At 43.2% G+C, this 14,070-nt stretch overlaps 1 protein-coding gene across 9 annotated transcripts in view; it reads left to right on the top strand.

Moving 5' to 3' along the window:
* Positions 1–292: 292 nt before the first annotated feature.
* The window catches only part of LOC131942431 (oxysterol-binding protein-related protein 1), a 48,474-nt gene continuing 34,696 nt past the window's right edge, over positions 293–14,070 (top strand). For 5 of the 9 annotated variants that reach the window (XM_059302316.1, XM_059302317.1, XM_059302310.1 and 2 more), the window contains exons 1-9: positions 293–465; positions 2,244–2,622; positions 4,455–4,540; positions 4,800–4,874; positions 6,115–6,226; positions 7,251–7,336; positions 7,601–7,745; positions 10,549–10,661; positions 12,068–12,141. In XM_059302316.1, the coding sequence (XP_059158299.1) occupies positions 2,439–2,622; positions 4,455–4,540; positions 4,800–4,874; positions 6,115–6,226; positions 7,251–7,336; positions 7,601–7,745; positions 10,549–10,661; positions 12,068–12,141 (875 nt within the window). In that variant the 5' untranslated portion in view covers positions 293–465; positions 2,244–2,438. The remainder of the gene's footprint in view (positions 466–2,243; positions 2,623–4,454; positions 4,541–4,799; positions 4,875–6,114; positions 6,227–7,250; positions 7,337–7,600; positions 7,746–10,548; positions 10,662–12,067; positions 12,142–14,070) is intronic. The other 4 variants (XM_059302314.1, XM_059302311.1, XM_059302312.1 and 1 more) reach the window with 4 other exon arrangements.

Raw genomic sequence — 14,070 nt, 5'->3', positions numbered from 1 at the left:
GTTCTATGTTGACAAGATTTGATCATGTTACTGTACCTGGGTTTAGTTCAACTTATGTTAAAAGTTTAAAAGAGCTGACATTAAGTTTTCACTGCTCTGATATAAAATTTGGTGTGCCTTTTTTTTTTTTTTTTACTTAGCCTTTATTATCCCTGTATAGATTTACATCACTCCTTAAGGGGAGACTAACGCATTAAGTTTTAATATTGTGTTTTTCTTTATTATCTTTCTTTAGTATTACATTCTTTCCGGGGCAAAGTAAATCTATATTTAGTAACATAAATACTGTTCATCACGTGATGGTCATGATTTTCTGAATCATTGAGACCCTCAACAAAATGTTCTTCGAATATAATTAATTAGGCCTAAAAGTTCATTTTTTATCCAATCAACGTCTAGATCCAATTGATAAAGTGAGACAATGCATGTTTAGACTATAGCAAAATGTTTGGCTTGTTGCCGCATGTGGGTCAAATTACTTTTTATTTAAAAGTAAAGTAAAAAAACACATTTCGTGTTGGTTAATGCCCATGGTTTAAAGTTAAAATTATTAATTAATATTAAAATATTACTATATTAGGGGTCTTAATAATTATTGTTTGAATTATTGATCTAGTCAAGATCTAGCAATTAAATCGATACTCAGACTCACTCAAGCGAATAGTTTAAAAACTTAATAAAAAGCCCAAGAATATTTTAAATCTCTAGCTAGATCTAGATCTAGGTCTAGCTAGATCTAGGCTAAAGTAAAGTACTAAAGAGTAGTCTAAAGTCTTTAGACTTAGAATAGAGCTAGTTCTATATTTGAGTAAGCTGTAGGCCTAAGCAATATTAATATTAATATTTGATCAGATAACCAGCAGGCATTGGCTAAAACTTAAACTTTTCTTTAGTGATGGTTAGGGTGTGGCAATCTGTACTGAAAGTTTGTTTTAAAAAATAGAAATTAGATCTATATTCAATATTCTATTAGATCTACTTTAGTATAATTAATATATGTTTAATTTTTCTCTAATTAAATCTAAAGGGGGAAACACAAATCTCAAGTAAATGGGTATTCTCTCTCATTAAGCTTGACTGTTAGGGGCCATAAGGAAAATGATCTAGATCTAAATGGCATTCTGCAAGTTTAACTTGTCCCCCCCCCCCCCCTTCCTTAGGGTTTAGCTGTCACACATGACAAAATGTTTCCTCTTCTTCAAGTGATGTCACCCTACATGTGAATTGTCACCCTACATGTGAATTGTCACAAAAGTCTGGCACCCCCACCCCTATCCAACCTCCTTAGATTTGTGACAGCTTCTGTATGTTATCTTTTAAGTCGGTCTTAGGTGCTTTGACCAGAGCGGAGCTTTTACCATAAGGGGTTTGGCTACAGCGGGGCTTAGACCCGTAGACAGTGTGACTTCAGTTCTCTTGTTTTAGACCTGTTAACTTTTGCTTGAGGGGTAGACAGTGTGACTGTCAGTTCTCTTGTTTCATCTAGCCTTAGTCCGCCTGGCAGAGGCATAGCGGGGGAGGGGGGGGGACATATGTCCCCGGCGCTGACCTTAGGGGGCGCCAAAATGGGTTATCAACAAATTGAAAGTTCGAGGGGGGGTGTAAATCAAAAGTTCGAGGGGGGTGCTAATCGAAAGTTTGAGGGGAGGGTGCTAATCAAAAGTTTGAGGGGGGGTGCAAATCAAAAGTTTGAGGGGAGGGGGGTGCAAATCAAAAGTTTGAGGGGGGGTGCAAATAAAAAGTTTGAGTGGGGAGGTGCAAATCAAAAGTTTGAGGGGGGGGGGGGGGGGGTGCAAACCAAAAGTTTGTCCCCTGGCGCTGGAAGGATCGCTACGCCTCTGCCCTCTGGGGTAGTGTAAAGATTGTGGGGCATAGAACTGAACATAAAACAAGAACATACTAATTCTACCATATCTGGCAACTAACCAGTCTTCAACTCTAGCATTCAACCTTTCTTGTTCCACTGATTTTATATAACCTCTTGAAATTTTAAAACTTTATTTTGCTTGTAGGATTGTTGGTGCATGAACATTTCCCTAAAATGGGTAGATAACTCAGCATAAAATCTGCTTGCCTTGAAGCTTGACCTAAACAGTTTCATTTTTTTTATTGGGAATGTATATAATAAACCCAATAATGCATTAAAACATCTAAAATATTGAACAAAAAAAACTTTGCTTTTAAAGCAGATGTTTGATTGCGAGATAGTTATCTATCTGATAATCTTGCTTGTTATCTATCAGATAATCTTATGTGTCTGGTCTGCTTGTCTAGCTAGAATGACACCTGTGACCTGATAAAGAAACAGGTTGAAGTTTTTTATTTCCCACTGTGTCAACTGAAAAAAAGACATGTTCATTGTTCAGGTTTGATAAAAATTACTTCAGAGATTTTGACACTTGTAAACTAGAACTGACAATTTCTGCTCAGCTGACGGCATGAGCAGCGGAGACTCAACAAATGACGTCACCAGTGGGTCGGAGTCTGACGACTCGTCTGTCAGCTTCAGCAGCCCAGAGGAAGAACTGCTGAGTCATGCCAGGAACGGACAGGAAGACAAACTTCTCCACCTGCTCATCTCCACTGATGGCTCAGGGAATAAACTGGACATCAACTGTAAAGGTTTGACATTTTCTACACATCAGACATACAGGCACCAGACATACAGGCACCAGACATACAGGCACCATACAGGCACCATACATACAGGCACCAGACATACAGGCACCAGACATACAGGCACCAGACATACAGGCACCATACATACAGGCACCAGACATACAGGCACCATACAGGCACCAGACATACAGGCACCAGACATACAGGCACCATACAGGCACCAGACATACAGGCACCAGACATACAGGCACCAGACATACAGGCACCAGACATACAGGCACCAGACATACAGGCACCAGACATACAGGCACCAGACATACAGGCGCCATACAGGCACCAGACATACAGGCACCAGACATACAGGCACCAGACATACAGGCACCATACAGGCACCAGACATACAGGCACCAGACATACAGGCGCCAGACATACAGGCACCATACAGGCACCAGACATACAGGCACCAGACATACAGGCACCAGACATACAGGCACCATACAGGCACCAGACATACAGGCACCAGACATACAGGCACCAGACATACAGGCACCAGACATACAGGCACCAGACATACAGGCACCATACAGGCACCAGACATACAGGCACCAGACATACAGGCACCAGACATACAGGCACCAGACATACAGGCACCATACAGGCACCAGACATACAGGCACCAGACATACAGGCACCATACAGGCACCAGACATACAGGCACCAGACATACAGGCACCAGACATACAGGCACCATACAGGCACCAGACATACAGGCACCAGACATACAGGCACCATACAGGCACCAGACATACAGGCACCAGACATACAGGCACCAGACATACAGGCACAATACATACAGGCACCAGACATACAGGCGCCAGACATACAGGCACCAGACATACAGGCACCAGACATACAAACATCAGACATACAGGCACCAGACATACAGGCACCATACAGGCACCAGACATACAGGCACCAGACATACAAACATCAGACATACAGGCACCAGACATACAGGCACCAGACATACAAACATCAGACATACAGGCACCAGACATACAGGCACCAGACATACAGGCACCAGACATACAGGCACCAGACATACAGGCACCAGACATACAGGCACCAGACATACAGGCACCAGACATACAGGCACCATACAGGCACCAGACATGCAGGCACCAGACAGGCACCAGACATGCAGGCACCAGACATACAGGCACCAGACATACAGGCACCAGACATACAGGCACCATACAGGCACCAGACATACAGGCACCAGACATACAGGCACCAGACATACAGGCACCATACATACAGGCACCAGACATACAGGCACCAGACATACAGGCACCAGACATGCAGGCACCAGACATACAGGCACCAGACATACAGGCACCAGACATACAGGCACCAGACATACAGGCACCATACAGGCACCAGACATGCAGGCACCAGACATACAGGCACCATACAGGCACCAGACATACAAACAGCAGTCATACAAACATACAAACATCAAACATACAAAAAATCAGGCATATAAACAGCAGTCATACAAACATCAGACATAAAAACATGAGATATACAAACATTGGACTTACTAACACAGAAAGACAAATGAACTTATGGTTAATCAGATATTTTTATGGAAGAAAAGGTGGTAATTTGAAGAAGAAAAATAATGTATTGATAGAACATTTTGTTTTATTTTGTTCTTCCATGGTAATGTGAGTCAAATAAAGCAGACCTAAAGTTACAATTTTTTATAAAAGTAATTACATAACTATAGTCTGAGTGACGTTTGCCAAAATAAATTGTGTTGAATAATTCAGGAGAGCAGAAGTCAAACAGAGGATGGACTCCACTCCATTTGGCAGCGTACTTTGGTCAGACGTCTGCTGTCAGGCTGTTGTTGGAGGTAGTACAGATTAGCATAAGAGATTATCTCCTACATAAATTCTAACAAATATCTGTAGCTTAAGAGATTATCTCCTACAGAAATTATAGAACAAATGTCTCTAGCTTAACAGATTATCTCCAACAGATTATCTCCACCAGTAAATTTAAATTGCTGTGTTGTTTAAAAAATACATGATATTTTATGACATAAAAAATGATGTTTGATTACATAAAACATGATGTTTGATGACATAAAACATGTTGATGTGTTGTTACAGTTTGGAGCCATTGTTGATGTCTTGAACACATCTGGTGAGTCACCACTGCACCTGTCAGCGTACACAGGTAGAGAGGTAAACATTTCTCTCATCTTTTATTTAGAGAGGTAAACATTTCTCTCAACTTTTATTTAGAGAGGTAAACATTTCTCTCATCTTTTATTTAGAGAGGTAAACATTTCTCTCAACTTTAGAGGTAAACATTTCTCTCAACTTTTATTTAGAGGTAAACATTTCTCTCAACTTTAGAGGTAAACATTTCTCTCAACTTTTATTTAGAGAGGTAAACATTTCTCTCAACTTTAGAGGTAAACATTTCTCTCAACTTTTATTTAGAGAGGTAAACATTTCTCTCAACTTTAGAGGTAAACATTTCTCTCAACTTTTATTTAGAGAGGTAAACATTTCTCTCAACTTTTATTTAGAGAGGTAAACTTTTCTCTCAACTTTTATTTAGAGAGGTAAACATTTCTCTCAACTTTTATTTAGAGAGGTAAACATTTCTCTCAACTTTTATTTAGAGAGGTAAACATTTCTCTCAACTTTTATTTAGAGAGGTAAACATTTCTCTCAACTTTTATTTAGAGAGGTAAACATTTCTCTCAACTTTTATTTAGAGAGGTAAACATTTCTCTCAACTTTTATTTAGAGAGGTAAACATTTCTCTCAACTTTTATTTAGAGAGGTAAACATTTCTCTCAACTTTTATTTAGAGAGGTAAACATTTCTCTCAACTTTTATTTAGAGAGGTAAACATTTCTCTCAACTTTTATTTAGAGAGGTAAACATTTCTCTCAACTTTTATTTAGATAGGTAAACATTTCTCTCAACTTTTATTTAGAGAGGTAAACATTTCTCTCAACTTATTATTTAGAGAGGTAAACATTTCTCTCAACTTTTATATAGAGGTAAACATTTCTCTCAACTTTTATATAGAGGTAAACATTTCTCTCAACTTTTATTTAGAGGTAAACATTTCTCTCAACTTTTATTTAGAGAGGTAAACATTTCTCTCAACTTTTATTTAGAGAGGTAAACATTTCTCTCAACTTTTATTTAGAGAGGTAAACATTTCTCTCAACTTTTATTTAGAGAGGTAAACATTTCTCTCAACTTTTATTTAGAGGTAAACATTGCTCTCAACTTTTATTTCTTCACACAAGTTCTCAACATCTGCCATCCCACAATTACTTTCTTCTCATTTTTTGAATGGCAGATTTGTTGAAACTCATCAAGTTAATAGTTTGTCAAGTTTGATTGTTTGTTTCCCTGATTTTGTGTTTCAGTTTTTTTATCCATTGCTCTTCTGTTTTAGGAGGTAGTGGCTCTTCTGCTACAGCATGGTGCTGACACTGGCATTGTCAACACACTAGGTCAGACAGCAGCTGATGTCACCAACTCCCAACACATCAAAGATATGCTAGAAGGTGAGTGCATGCTAATGTTGCCTACTCTAATAGATATGGGGGCATGCTAATGTTGCCTACTCTAATAGATATGGGGGCATGCTAATGTTGCCTACTCTAATAGATATGCTAGAAGGTGAGGGCATGCTAATGTTGCCTACTCTAATAGATATGGGGGCATGCTAATGTTGCCTACTCTAATAGATATGGGGGCATGCTAATGTTGCCTACTCTAATAGATATGGGGGCATGCTAATGTTGCCTACTCTAATAGATATGCTAGAAGGTGAGGGCATGCTAATGTTGCCTACTCTAATAGATATGCTAGAAGGTGAGCGCATGCTAATGTTGCCTACTCTAATAGCACGGAGCATGTTGGGATCAAACCTCTAGGACATCACTGAGTCCACCCAGCTCTGATGGGTACCTGACTCACGAGAAAATTATCAGCAGCTAGGCGTATGAATGACCACAGTGTAGGTCATAGAGACAGGCAAACTCTACTTGATCTACCCACCAAGACTGAAATGGTGTAGTAAGATGGTAGAGTAGAGAACTGCTAACCCATCAGTGTCAAGTTTGAATCCCTAAGTCCACCCAGCTCTGATGGGTACCTGACTAATGATAGGGAAAGAAAAGGCAGCTGGGCATAGTAAAAGTAAAGTAAAGTTCCCTTTTCAAACCTGACAGTCTATAGGGCAAGTGAAGTAGAGTTCACTTGTTTCTGTGACCTCGGTATATGAAGAGATAGTGTGGTCAACACTATGCCCAGCCACCTTTACTTTCCCTAACGTGAGTTAGGTACCCATCAGAGTTGGGTGGACTCAGGGACAATGTAATGAATTGAACCCGGATTCAAACTCGATACTTATGGGTTAGCAGTCCAGCTCTCTACTGCTAGACCACTCCTTCCCATAGCTGAGCATAGTGCTGATTCACATTATCCCTTCACAGAAACAAGTGAACTGTTAACTTAAAATTTCAGCCATCTAACTAATATATTTCAGACCTTTTCTAATACAGCAAATGAACTTTTTATTTTCAGCTGCCAAAACTTCAGACAATTTAAAAATTCAGTCAGAATTTTTACAAGCATCAGCCTTAGGAGACACAGAACACCTAGCCAGATTGGTCAGTTGGGTTTGTAATCATTGCCAGTTTGGTCATTTAAAATACTTAATGTTTGCAGTTTTTGTACTAGAAATTAGAGAACACATTTAGATGTTTTAAAACAATTTTGTTGTTGTAGTTCTGGCCAATTAAATATGACAAAAAATCCTAAGTCAATAATTTCTGTGTAAATGATGAAATGTTACAATCCTAAGTAAAAAAAAATCCTGTGTAAATGATGAAATACTACAATCCTGTGTAAATGATGACAAACCTGCTTTACAGCTGGGTCAGGCAAGATGTCTGAACGTAAACACACAGGACAAGTTAGGTAACTCCGCCCTCCACCTCGCTGCTTTACGCGGTCACGGTACAGCAGCCGCCTTCCTCCTGCAGCATGGGATTGATTCCAGTCTACGGAATGTTGCAGGTGAGTTCATGTGGGGCTAGCTTTGGTCACTCAGCTGTCACTCAACCAGGTCTAGCTGTCACTCAACACAACGAGGTCTAGCTGTCACTCAACCAGGTCTAGCTGTCACTCAACTAGGTCTAGCTGTCACTCAACCAGGTCTAGCTGTCACTCAACACAACCAGGTCTAGCTGTCACTCAACTAGGTCTAGCTGTCACTCAACCAGGTCTAGCTGTCACTCAACACAACCAGGTCTAGCTGTCACTCAACCAGGTCTAGCTGTCACTCAACTAGGTCTAGCTGTCACTCAACCAGGTCTAGCTGTCACTCAACACAATGAGGTCTAGCTGTCACTCAACCAGGTCTAGCTGTCACTCAACCAGGTCTAGCTGTCACTCAACACAACCAGGTCTAGCTGTCACACAACACAACCAGGTCTAGCTGTCACACAACCAGGTCTAGCTGTCACACAACACAACCAGGTCTAGCTGTCACACAACCAGGTCTAGCTGTCACACAACACAACCAGGTCTAGCTGTCACTCAACCAGGTCTAGCTGTCACACAATGAGGTCTAGCTGTCACACAACCAGGTCTAGCTGTCACACAACACAACCAGGTCTAGCTGTCACTCAACTAGGTCTAGCTGTCACTCAACCAGGTCTAGCTGTCACACAACACAACCAGGTCTAGCTGTCACTCAACCAGGTCTAGCTGTCACTCAACTAGGTCTAGCTGTCACTCAACCAGGTCTAGCTGTCACTCAACACAACCAGGTCTAGCTGTCACTCAACCAGGTCTAGCTGTCACTCAACTAGGTCTAGCTGTCACTCAACCAGGTCTAGCTGTCACTCAACACAATGAGGTCTAGCTGTCACTCAACCAGGTCTAGCTGTCACTCAACCAGGTCTAGCTGTCACTCAACACAACCAGGTCTAGCTGTCACACAACACAACCAGGTCTAGCTGTCACTCAACCAGGTCTAGCTGTCACACAATGAGGTCTAGCTGTCACACAACCAGGTCTAGCTGTCACTCAACTCAACCAGGTCTAGCTGTCACTCAACACAATGAGGTCTAGCTGTCACACAACACAACCAGGTCTAGCTGTCACTCAACCAGGTCTAGCTGTCACACAACAAGGTCTAGCTGTCACACAACCAGGTCTAGCTGTCACACAACCAGGTCTAGCTGTCACTCAACTCAACGAGGTCTAGCTGTCACTCAACACAATGAGGTCTAGCTGTCACTCAACACAACCAGGTCTAGCTGTCACACAACGAGGTCTAGCTGTCACTCAACTCAACCAGGTCTAGCTGTCACTCAACACAATGAGGTCTAGCTGTCACTCAACCAGGTCTAGCTGTCACACAACGAGGTCTAGCTGTCACACAACCAGGTCTAGCTGTCACTCAACTCAACCAGGTCTAGCTGTCACTCAACACAACCAGGTCTAGCTGTCACTCAACCAGGTCTAGCTGTCACTCAACCAGGTCTAGCTGTCACTCAACTCAACCAGGTCTAGCTGTCACTCAACCAGGTCTAGCTGTCACTCAACCAGGTCTAGCTGTCACTCAACTCAACCAGGTCTAGCTGTCACTCAACACAACCAGGTCTAGCTGTCACACAACGAGGTCTAGCTGTCACTCAACTCAACCAGGTCTAGCTGTCACTCAACACAACCAGGTCTAGCTGTCACTCAACACAATGAGGTCTAGCTGTCACACAACCAGGTCTAGCTGTCACACAACGAGGTCTAGCTGTCACTCAACCAGGTCTAGCTGTCACTCAAACAGGTCTAGCTGTCACTCAACCAGGTCTAGCTGTCACACAATGAGGTCTAGCTGTCACACAACGAGGTCTAGCTGTCACTCAACCAGGTCTAGCTGTCACTCAACCAGGTCTAGCTGTCACTCAACCAGGTCTAGCTGTCACACAACACAACCAGGTCTAGCTGTCACACAATGAGGTCTAGCTGTCACACAACGAGGTCTAGCTGTCACTCAACCAGGTCTAGCTGTCACTCAAACAGGTCTAGCTGTCACTCAACCAGGTCTAGCTGTCACTCAACCAGGTCTAGCTGTCACTCAACACAACCAGGTCTAGCTGTCACACAACGAGGTCTAGCTGTCACTCAACTCAACCAGGTCTAGCTGTCACTCAACACAATGAGGTCTAGCTGTCACACAACGAGGTCTAGCTGTCACTCAACTCAACCAGGTCTAGCTGTCACTCAACACAACCAGGTCTAGCTGTCACACAACGAGGTCTAGCTGTCACTCAACCAGGTCTAGCTGTCACTCAACCAGGTCTAGCTGTCACTCAACTCAACCAGGTCTAGCTGTCACTCAACGAGGTCTAGCTGTCACTCAACACAACCAGGTCTAGCTGTCACACAACGAGGTCTAGCATTCATGAATGTTAGATTGTCAAGCTTATATCTTGAGTTGCAGGCGGTAGTTCAGTGTTGAAAGTTTAATATTAATTTTTAAAGTATCCTGACATTTGTATGTTTGTTAGGTCTGTGTATCCTGACATTTGTATGTTTGTTAGGTCTCTGTATCCTGACATTTGTATGTTTGTTTTGTCTGTGTATCCTGACATTTGTATGTTTGTTAGGTCTGAGTATCCTGACATTTGTATGTTTGTTAGGTCTGTGTATCCTGACATTTGTATGTTTGTTTTGTCTGTGTATCCTGACATTTGTATGTTTGTTAGGTCTGAGTATCCTGACATTTGTATGTTTGTTAGGTCTGAGTATCCTGACATTTGTATGTTTGTTAGGTCTGAGTATCCTGACATTTGTATGTTTGTATGTTTGTTAGGTCTGACAGCGTATGATGTGGCCCAAAATGTCAAGGTCAAACAAATTTTAGGTCTCCAGCCAATCAAATCATTGCAGAGCCATCCTCAGAGGTTTGAGGGTGTTTTATTGAAGGTCAGTAGCTTGGTGGGTGGTGGTAAGTTGGTGGGTGGTGGTAAGTTGGTGGGTGGTGGTAAGTTGGTGGGTGGTGGTAAGTTGGTGGGTGGTAAGTTGGTGGGGTGGTAAGTTGGTGGGTGGTGGTAAGTTGGTGGGTGGTGGTAAGTTGGTGGGTGGTAAGTTGGTGGGTGGTAAGTTGGTGGGTGGTGGTAAGTTGGTGGGTGGTGGTAAGTTGGTGGGTGGTGGTAAGTTGGTGGGTGGTAAGTTGGTGGGTGGTAAGTTGGTGGGGTGGTAAGTTGGTGGGTGGTGGTAAGTTGGTGGGTGGTGGTAAGTTGGTGGGTGGTGGTAAGTTGGTGGGTGGTGGTAAGTTGGTGGGTGGTGGTAAGTTGGTGGGTGGTTAGTTGGTGGGTGGTTAGTTGGTGGGTGGTGGTTAGTTGGTGGGTGGTGGTAAGTTGGTGGGTGGTGGTAAGTTGGTGGGTGGTGGTAGGTTGGTGGGTGGTGGTAAGTTGGTGGGTGGTAAGTTGGTGGGTGGTAAGTTGGTGGGGTGGTAAGTTGGTGGGTGGTGGTTAGTTGGTGGGTGGTGGTAAGTTGGTGGGTGGTGGTAAGTTGGTGGGTGGTAAGTTGGTGGGGTGGTAAGTTGGTGGGTGGTGGTAAGTTGGTGGGTGGTGGTTAGTTGGTGGGTGGTGGTAAGTTGGTGGGTGGTGGTAAGTTGGTGGGTGGTAAGTTGGTGGGGTGGTAAGTTGGTGGGTGGTGGTAAGTTGGTGGGTGGTTAGTTGGTGGGTGGTGGTAAGTTGGTGGTGGGTGGTGGTAAGTTGGTGGGTGGTGGTAAGTTGGTGGGTGGTGGTAAGTTGGTGGGTGGTGGTAAGTTGGTGGGGTGGTAAGTTGGTGGGTGGTGGTAAGTTGGTGGGTGGTGGTAAGTTGGTGGGTGGTGGTAAGTTGGTGGGTGGTGGTAAGTTGGTGGGTGGTGGTAAGTTGGTGGGTGGTAAGTTGGTGGGTGGTAAGTTGGTTTAAGTTAAAGGTGATAAATATTCTTTTTAAGGTACATGTCATATCACACATGTCATATCACCATGTCTTATCACACATGTGCTATCACACATGTCATATCACACATGTGCTATCACACATGTCATATCACACATGTCATCACACATGTGCTATCACATGTCATATCACACATGTGCTATCACATGTCATATCACCATGTCATATCACCATGTCATATCACACACAAAAGCTACCACAGAAGATAAGTCACCTTTATTTTAGTTTGTCTTGTTTTTTTAAGAAGAATATTTAAAATTGTTGGCTGTGTTTTTAATTCAATAATTATCCTTTAGGATCTGACAGTCACAGTGTTTGAATATTGCCGTTATATTTTCTTTATTTTTAAGTGATGAACTATTTTCATATTTTTTTTCTAGAAATCTCGTTTTGGTGGGTTCAAGCCAATGTGGGTAGTTCTAGAGAGAGGCGTCCTCTCTTACTTTGTCAACAGGTGTGTGTTCAACTCTATAGGTTTAACATTTGGGTTCAACTCTATAGGGTTAACATTTGGGTTCAACTCTATAGGTTTAACTTTTGTGTTCTACTCTCATAAGTCTAACATTGAGGTCTCTTTTCATAAGCTTAATAAGTGGAGATTTGTTACTATAAATATCCTCTGTATATGAACAAGCCTACTGCAAACATTTACAAGTGTCATGTCACCTACCTCTCATGTCACCTACCTGTCATGTCACCTACCTGTCATGTCACCTACCCGTCATGTCAATTACCTGTCATGTCACCTACCTGTCATGTTACTGTCATATCACCTACCTGTCATGTCACCTACCTGTCATGTCACCTACCTGTCATGTTGCCTACCTGTCATGTCACCCACCTGTCATGTCACCTACCTGTCATGTCACCTACCTGTCATGTCACCTACCTGTCATGTTGCCTACCTGTCATGTCACCTACCTGTCATGTTACTGTCATATCACCTACCTGTCATGTCACCCACCTGTCATGTCACCTACCTGTCATGTTACTGTCATATCACCTACCTGTCATGTCACCTACCTGACATGTCACCTACCTGTCATGCCATCTATCTGTCATGTCACCTACCTGTCATGTCACCTACCTGTCATGTTGCCTACCTGTCATGTCACCTACCTGTCATGTTACTGTCATATCACCTACCTGTCATGTCACCCACCTGTCATGTCACCTACCTGTCATGTCACCCACCTGTCATGTCACCTACCTGTCATGTCACCCACCTGTCATGTCACCTACCTGTCATGTCACCCACCTGTCATGTCACCTACCTGTCATGTCACCTACCTGTCATGTCACCTACCCGTCATGTCAATTACCTGTCATGTCACCTACCTGTCATGTCACCTACCTGTCATGTTACTGTCATATAACCTACCTGTCATGTCACCTACCTGTCATGTCACCTACCTGTCATGTCACCTACCTAACATGTCACCTACCTGTCATGCCATCCATCTGTCATGTCACCTACCTGTCATGTCACCTACCTGTCATGTTACTGTCATATCACCTACTTGTCATGTCACCTACCTGTCATGTCACCTACCTGACATGTCACCTACATGTCATGTTACTGTCATATCACCTACCTGTCATGTCACCTACCTGTCATGTCACCTACCTGTCATGTCACCTACCTGTCATGTCACCTACCTGTCATGTCACCTACCTGACATGTCACCTACCTGACATGTCACCTATCTGTCATGTCACCTACCTGTCATGTCACCTACCTGTCATGTCACCTACCTGTCATGTCACCTACCTGTCATGTCACCTACCTGTCATGTCACCTACCTGTCATGTCACCTACCTGTCATGTCACCTACCTTTCATGTCACCCACCTGTCATGTCACCTACCTCGCATGTCACCTACCTGTCATGTCACCTACCTGTCATGTCACCTACCTGTCATGTCACCTACCTGACATGTCACCTACCTGTCATGCCATCCATCTGTCATGTTGCCTACCTGTCATGTCACCTACCTGTCATGTTACTGTCATATCACCTACCTGTCATGTCACCTACCTGTCATGTCACCTACCTGTCATGTCACCCACCTGTCATGTCACCCACCTGTCATGTCACCTACCTGTCATGTCACCCACCTGTCATGTCACCTACCTGTCATGTCACCCACCTGTCATGTCACCTACCTGTCATGTCACCTACCTGTCATGTCACCTACCTGTCATGTCACCTACCTGTCATGTCACCTACCTGTCATGTCACCTACCTGTCATGTCACCTACCTGTCATGTCAATTACCTGTCATGTCACCTACCTGTCATGTCACCTACCTGTCATGTCACCTACCTGTCATGTTACTGTCATATCACCCACCTGTCATGTCACCTACCTCTCATGTCACCT

The sequence above is a fragment of the Physella acuta genome, unplaced genomic scaffold, assembly GCF_028476545.2.
Source record: "Physella acuta isolate Inbredline_101_S28 unplaced genomic scaffold, ASM2847654v3 ptg000405l, whole genome shotgun sequence".
Classification (NCBI taxonomy): Eukaryota; Metazoa; Mollusca; class Gastropoda; family Physidae; genus Physella; species Physella acuta.
Note: the sequence above shows the minus strand (reverse complement) of the source record. Positions and strands in the feature narration are given on the sequence as shown.